At 60.8% G+C, this 7,259-nt stretch overlaps 1 protein-coding gene across 1 annotated transcript; it reads right to left on the reverse strand.

Annotated features, from left to right (window-relative positions):
* Nucleotides 1-206: 206 nt before the first annotated feature.
* LOC144678112 (cytohesin-1-like) lies at nt 207-6,374 on the reverse strand (the record flags this gene model as incomplete). Its single annotated transcript, XM_078538015.1, has 4 exons — nt 207-238; nt 961-1,072; nt 2,765-2,913; nt 6,262-6,374. Coding segments are annotated over 4 exons (406 nt in total), but the record flags the coding sequence as incomplete, so codon positions are not given.
* Nucleotides 6,375-7,259: the final 885 nt, after the last annotated feature.

Raw genomic sequence — 7,259 nt, forward strand, 5'->3', positions numbered from 1 at the left:
TCGCACTGACACACTGACGCACACAAACTCACACTGACGGACATACACTCTCGCACTGACACACTGACGCACGCACTTTGACACAAACACTCACTGACACTGACATACACACTCTGTCTCACACACATAGACACACACACACACAGACACACACTCACTCACACTGACACAGACACACACACTGACACACACACCCACACACGCAGTTATTCCAATCCACATATTTTCACAAAAGCAGCTTTAAAAATATGCAAGAGTGTTGGGCTTACGGCAATTAACGGGGAGGGTAAAGAGGTAGAAATGGAACAAGAGTATTAGCTGGGAATGAGGACGGTGATCAGGAGCTGTGGCGAGACCCTGCCACATACAGACAGCGAGGGGACAGAGAGAGCCCCGTGGAGGGGGCGTCACTTGCCGTGTCCACATCAGGGGTGGCGTAGAGTCAGGTCAGGTTGGTGTGAGGAGAAGGGGTGGGGGTGGGGGTCTAGGACAGGAAGGTGGGAGGCGGGGCAGGTAGGAGATATGGGCAGGAGAGACGGACAGGGAGAGGAAAAGTCGGGGGGGCCCGGCAATTTGTCCGAGCGAGGGAGGAGCAATCCTGTGGGTGGTCGGTGGGGCCACAGAGGGGAGCGTGAGGGAGAGGAGCCTCACCGCCCTCTCTCTCTCCCTATCTCTCTCTCTCTCTCTCTCTCCGCCTCCTGATCGAGGGCAGAACCACTTGCCCTGAGGCCCCGTTCCACCAGCCCTCCCCACCACCCAATGGAACGCCCCGGCTCGAGCGAGAGTCCCGGGGACATTCGACTGCGTGGGGCATTGTCGGCGGGATGGAAGTCCGGCCGCGACGCAGGGTCTTCCCTCCACCACCGAACCACCCCCACCTGATAACCAAGGCCGCCACGGCTCAGCTGTGTCTTGCCACCCCCCACCCCCCCCACCCCCCCACCCCCCCCGCCTTCTCACCGAGCTTTAACAGCCAGCCCTCACGGTCCGGGTTGAAGAAGGTGTGAGTCAGGTCGTTGCCGTCGTCCTCCGGGATCTTGAAGGGCTCGTTCTTAATGCTGTCGTACAGGTTCTGGGGATAGCAGGAGGGAGAGAAGAGAGGGATTAACGGGGAAACAGCGCCAGGGGCTCGGGCAGGCCGTTCAGCCCCTCGAACGGGCTTCCCTGACCAGCTTCGGAAAGTTATTTCTATCGCAGGGGGTGGGGGCGTCGCTGGCTGGGCCCAGGCACGTATTGCCCCTTCCTAATTGCCCCTCGAGAAGGTGGTGGGTGAGCCGCCTTCTTGAAACCGCTACAGTCCATGTGGTGTAGGTACACCCACAGTGCTGTTAGGGAGTTCCAGGATTTTGTCCGTGTGGTGTAGGTACACCCACAGTGCTGTTAGCGAGGGAGTTCCAGGATTTTGTCCGTGTGGTGTAGGTACACCCACAGTGCTGTTAGGGAGGGAGTTCCAGGATTTTGTCCCTGTGGTGTAGGTACACCCACAGTGCTGTTAGGAAGGGAGTTCCAGGATTTTGTCCGGTGGTGTAGGTACACCCACCGTGCTGTTAGGGAGGGAGTTCCAGAATTTGTCCCTGTGGTGTAGGTACACCCACAGTGCTGTTAGGAAGGGAGTTCCAGGATTTTGACCCAGCGACAGTGAAGGAACGGCCAATATATTTCCAAGTCAGCATGGTGGGTGACTCGGAGGGGAACTTCCAGCTGGTGGTGTTTCCCATGTGTCTGCTGCCCTTGTCCTTCTAGATGGTAGTGGTCGTGGGTTTGGAAGGTGCTGTCTAAGGAGCCTTGGTGAGTTGCTGCAGTGCATCTTGTAGTTGGTACACACACTGCTGCTACTGTGCGTCGGGGGTGGAGGGAGTGAATGATTGTGGATGGGGTGCCGATCAAGCGGGGCTGCTTTGTCCTGGACAGTGTTGAGCTTTTTGAGTGTTGTGGGAGCTGCACTCATCCAGGCAAGTGGGGAGTATTCCATCACACTCCTGACTTGTGTCTTGTAGATGGTGGACAGGCTTTGGGGGAGTCAGGAGGTGAGTTACTCATAAAAATTATGGCTGATCTTCCAGCCGCCCGCTCTGCTCAATTCCCTCGGCCCCAGAGAAGCTTTCGATCTCGCCGTCTCTAACAGACGGCTGAGAATCCACATCCCTCTGGGGTAGAGGACACCAAAGATTCACCACCCTCCCGGCGAGGAAATTTCTCCTGGACTGGAACGTGTACTGGAAGCTACATATATTAATGCACGGGGCGCCTGCTCCTGGCAGACAGGAAGGACAATGTACACACATTGCGCCTGAATCACCAATAAGAAATAAATGACAGCCATTCGCTGATTCATTCGTCAGGGCCATGTCTTGGCCAATGAGAGCCAAGCTGCCTGGTTTCAATTTCAACCGATGCTCAGCAGTTAACTGTCAGCCACCATCAACTGGTGTGCACACCATGGCAACGCCTCTACCAATCAGAGTCCGCTTGCCAATCTTTTGTATAAATTGTTGCTTCCTTTATATTTGGCATTCTTGCTGACCTCCCCGCTCCCCCTGGTTCTAGGGGGGTGAGGAGTGGGGGGCAGGGGGCAGCCTCTCAGCATTGAGCCTGACAAACCCCCCCTCTCTCAGAGTTTGATCCCGATCCACGAGAACGCTTCCCGTTCCTTCGAACCTCTCGTGAACGTTGGCGCGTTCTCCTCCATCGCTCCCCAAAGGGCACATTCCCGGACTCCAGGAGCATCAGTGCCTCCCTGTCCCCTCCGGCGCCTCGTACTCACCCGCAGCAGGTCCTCGGGCAGGTCCCCGCCGTCATTGATCCCCCGGTTCATGGTGATGAATCGCTCGACAGTGGGTTTGTCCCGGACGTTGGGGTTGTGGAGGCTGGTGTTCAGCATTATAATGGCGAAGGAGAGAACGTAGCAAGTGTCTGTGCAGAGAGAGAGAGAGAGAGAAATTGATGAATGGGGGAACGAGAGGGAAGAGGGAAAGAGGCAGACTGAATAGGAGGGAGCGAGAGAGGGAGGGGAGCCAGAGAGGGGGGGAGGGAAGCCGGTGAAGGGGCGAGGGAGGGAGCGGGGGAGGGAGGGAGCGAGAGAGGGAGGCAGTGAGAGAGGGAGGGAGGGAGGGAGAGAGGGAGAGAGGGAGGGAGGGAGAGAGGGAAGGAGGGAGGGAGAGAGAGAGAGAGGGAGAGAGGGAGGGAGAGAGGGAGGGAGGGAGAGAGGGAGGGAGGCAGTGAGAGAGGGAGGGAGGGAGAGGGGGGGAGGGAGGGAGAGAGGGAGGGAGTGAGCCAAACAAGGGGTGGTGGGAGCCGGAGATGCCGGAGGGAGACAGTGAAGGTGGGGGGGGGTCTAAAGCACAGAAAAAGGCCCTTCGGCCCATCGAGTCTACTCCGGTAAAACAAGTACCTACCTTTTCTAATCCCATTTTCCAGCACTAGGTCCATAGCCTTGTCTGCTTTAGCATCACAATTGCACATCCAAATACGTCTTCAATGTTATGAGGGTTTCTGCCTCTACCACCCTTTCAGGCAGTGAGTTCCACATTCCCACCACCCTCTGGGTGAAAACATTCTTCCTCACATCCCCTCTAAACCTCCTGCCCCCTCCTTGCCTTAAATCTATGCCCCCTGGTTATTGATCCCTCCACCAAGGGGAATAGTTCCTTCCTGTCTACCCTGTCTATGCCCCTCATAATTTTATTCACCTCAAATATGTTGCCCCTCAATCTCCTCTGCTCCAGGGAAAATAACCCCAGTCTATCCAATCACTCCTCATAACTAAAACTCTCCAGCCCAGGCAACATCCTGGTAAATCTCCTCTGCACTCTCTCTAGTGCAATCACATCCTTCCTATAATGCGGATTCCAGAACTGCACACAATACTCTAGCTGTGGCCTAACCAGCATTTTATACAGTTCCAGCATAACCTCCCTGCTCTTATATTCTATATCTCGGCCAATAAAGGCAATAGGGTGGGGGAGAGGGACGGGGGAGAGGGACGGGGGAGAGGGACGGGGGAGAGGGACAGGGGGAGAGGGACGGGGGAGAGGGACAGGGGGAGAGGGACAGGGGGAGAGGGACGGGGGAGAGGGACGGGGGAGAGGGACAGGGGGAGAGGGACAGGGGGAGAGGGACAGGGGGAGAGGGACAGGGGGAGAGGGACAGGGGGAGAGGGACAGGGGGAGAGGGACAGGGGGAGAGGGACAGGGGGAGAGGGACGGGGGAGAGGGACAGGGGGAGAGGGACAGGGGGAGAGGGACAGGGGGAGAGGGACAGGGGGAGAGGGACAGGGGGAGAGGGACAGGGGGAGAGGGGACAGGGGGAGAGGGACGGGGGAGAGGGACATGGGGAGAGGGGGACAGGGGGAGGGGGAGAGGGACAGGGGGAGTGGGACAGGGGGAGAGGGACAGGGGGAGAGGGGGACAGGGGGAGAGGGACAGGGGGAGAGGGGGAGTGGGACAGGGGGAGAGGGACAGGGGGAGAGAGGGACAGGGGGAGAGGGGGAGAGGGAGAGAGGGGGACAGGGGGAAAGGGGGACAGGGACAGGGGGAGAGGGGGACAGGGGGAGAGGGACAGGGGGAGTGGGACAGGGGGAGAGGGACAGGGGGAGAGGGGGACAGGGGGAGAGGGACAGGGGGAGAGGGGGAGTGGGACAGGGGGAGAGGGACAGGGGGAGAGAGGGACAGGGGGAGAGGGGGAGAGGGAGAGAGGGGGACAGGGGGAAAGGGGGACAGGGACAGGGGGAGAGGGGGACAGGGGGAGAGGGGGACAGGGGGAGAGGGGGACAGGGGGAGAGGGGGACAGGGGGAGAGGGGGACAGGGGGAGAGGGACAGGGGGAGAGGGGGACAGGGGGAGAGGGACAGGGGGAGGGGGACAGGGGGAGGGGGACAGGGGGAGGGGGGACAGGGGGAGGGGGGACAGGGGGAGGGGGACAGGGGGAGGGGGACAGGGGGAGGGGGACAGGGGGAGAGGGACAGGGGGAGAGGGACAGGGGGAGAGGGACAGGGGGAGAGGGACAGGGGGAGAGGGACAGGGGGAGAGGGGGACAGGGGGAGAGAGGGACAGGGGGAGAGGGACAGGGGGAGAGGGACAGGGGAGAGGGACAGGGGGAGAGGGACAGGGGGAGAGGGGGACAGGGGGAGAGGGACGGGGGGAGAGGGAGACGGGGGGAGAGGGGGACGGGGGGAGAGGGGGAACGGGGGAGAGGGACAGGGGGAGAGGGACAGGGGGAGAGGGGGACAGGGGGAGAGGGGGAGAGGGGGACAGGGGGAGAGGGGGACAGGGGGAGAGGGGGACAGGGGGAGAGGGACAGGGGGAGAGGGACAGGGGGAGAGGGACAGGGGGAGAGGGGGACAGGGGGAGAGGGGGACAGGGGGAGAGGGGGACAGGGGGAGAGGGGGACAGGGGGAGAGGGGGACAGGGGAGAGGGGGACAGGGGGAGAGGGGGACAGGGGGAGAGGGACAGGGGGAGAGGGGGACAGGGGGAGAGGGACAGGGGGAGGGGGACAGGGGGAGGGGGACAGGGGGAGGGGGACAGGGGGAGAGGGACAGGGGGAGAGGGACAGGGGGAGAGGGACAGGGGGAGAGGGGGACAGGGGGAGAGGGGGACAGGGGGGAGAGGGACGGGGGGAGAGGGAGACGGGGGGAGAGGGGGACGGGGGGAGAGGGGGAACGGGGGAGAGGGACAGGGGGAGAGGGACAGGGGGAGAGGGGGACAGGGGGAGAGGGGGACAGGGGGAGAGGGGAACAGGGGGACAGGGGGAGAGGGGGACAGGGGGAGAGGGGGACAGGGGGAGAGGGGGACAGGGGGAGAGGGACAGGGGGAGAGGGACAGGGGGAGAGGGACAGGGGGAGAGGGACAGGGGAGAGGGACAGGGGGAGAGGGACAGGGGGAGAGGGACAGGGGGAGAGGGACAGGGGAGAGGGGGACAGGGGGAGAGGGACAGGGGGAGAGGGACAGGGGGAGAGGGACAGGGGGAGTGGGGGCAGGGGGAGAGGGACAGGGGGAGAGGGGGACAGGGGGAGAGGGACAGGGGGAGAGGGACAGGGGGAGAGGGACAGGGGGAGAGGGACAGGGGCAGAGGGTGGGGTTCGAGGGGACGGGGGAGAGGGGTCAGAGGGAGAGGGTGGGGGTCGAAGGGGACAGGGGGAGGTGTGTGTCACTGGCAGACAGTAGCCGTTATCCCACCCAGATCAGTAGCAGCCCAAGCACTGGATGAGGGAGCGTCAGGAAACAGACGGGGATACCCCGGCACTGGGCAGGGGTGAGCTGGTACCTGTGGACTGGAAGACGCCGGGGTTACAGTGACAGTATCGCTGGGCAAAGGCTTCCATCATTCGGTCGATCTTCTGAGCCTCCCCAGGCAAGCGGAAGCTCCACAGGAACTGCCTGGAACACAAAGTCAGGAACAGCGTTACAGCTTCCAGTTCAATGCTCAGCTTGTGTTCTCGGGGTGTTGAGGACAGGTGGAACCTGGTTTTGGTCCCGTTTCTAGTCTTTGTGTGCGTGCGGGCTGGCTGCCGGGGAGTCCGGGGCCCGGTTTGTCGACCTGCGTTTTCTAATGAGGTTTTACGACCCTTTAAATGACGGGTCACCAGGTAGCTCAGTGATGTGGAAGAAGACAAAGGAGAAAAAATAAACTGCGCTGCTGCCTAGCGAATTGTTACCGTGGCTACTCAGCCCATCCTGGCTGCACCGACTCTCCGAATTATGACTCAGTGCCATTCTCCTACCTTTTCCCCCTTGCACGTTGTTTCTGTTCAAATAACCACCTGTTGCCCCCTCTTGAATGCCTAGATTGAACCTGCCTCCACCACACTTCCAGGCCGTGCATTCCAGACCCCAGCCACTCGCTGGGTGAGAGAGATTTCTTTCTCACCTCGCACCTGCTTCTTTTGCAAACTACGTTAAATCTGCGCCCTCTCGTCCTCCATCCGTTTACAAGTGGGAGCAATTTCTCCCTCTCCAGCCCCCTCGTGACGTTGGACACCTCCATCGAGTCTCCTCTCAGCCTTCTCCTCTCCGTGGAGAACAGCCCCAACCTCTCCGATCTATCTTTATCACTGAAGTTTCTCATCCCTGGAACCATTCTCGTAGACCTCTTCTGCACTCTCTCTCCGACGTGTTCACATCCTTCCTAGAGTGTGGCTCCCCAGGACTGTACACAATACTCCAGCTGAGGTCTAACTAGTGTCTTCTATTAGCTCAGCAGAGCCTCCCTGCTCTTGTACTCTATGCCCCGATTAATAAAGCCCAGGATACTGTCTCCTTTAT

This window comes from Cetorhinus maximus, unplaced genomic scaffold (genome assembly GCF_964194155.1).
Source record: "Cetorhinus maximus unplaced genomic scaffold, sCetMax3.hap1.1 HAP1_SCAFFOLD_3611, whole genome shotgun sequence".
Taxonomy (NCBI): domain Eukaryota; kingdom Metazoa; phylum Chordata; class Chondrichthyes; order Lamniformes; family Cetorhinidae; genus Cetorhinus; species Cetorhinus maximus.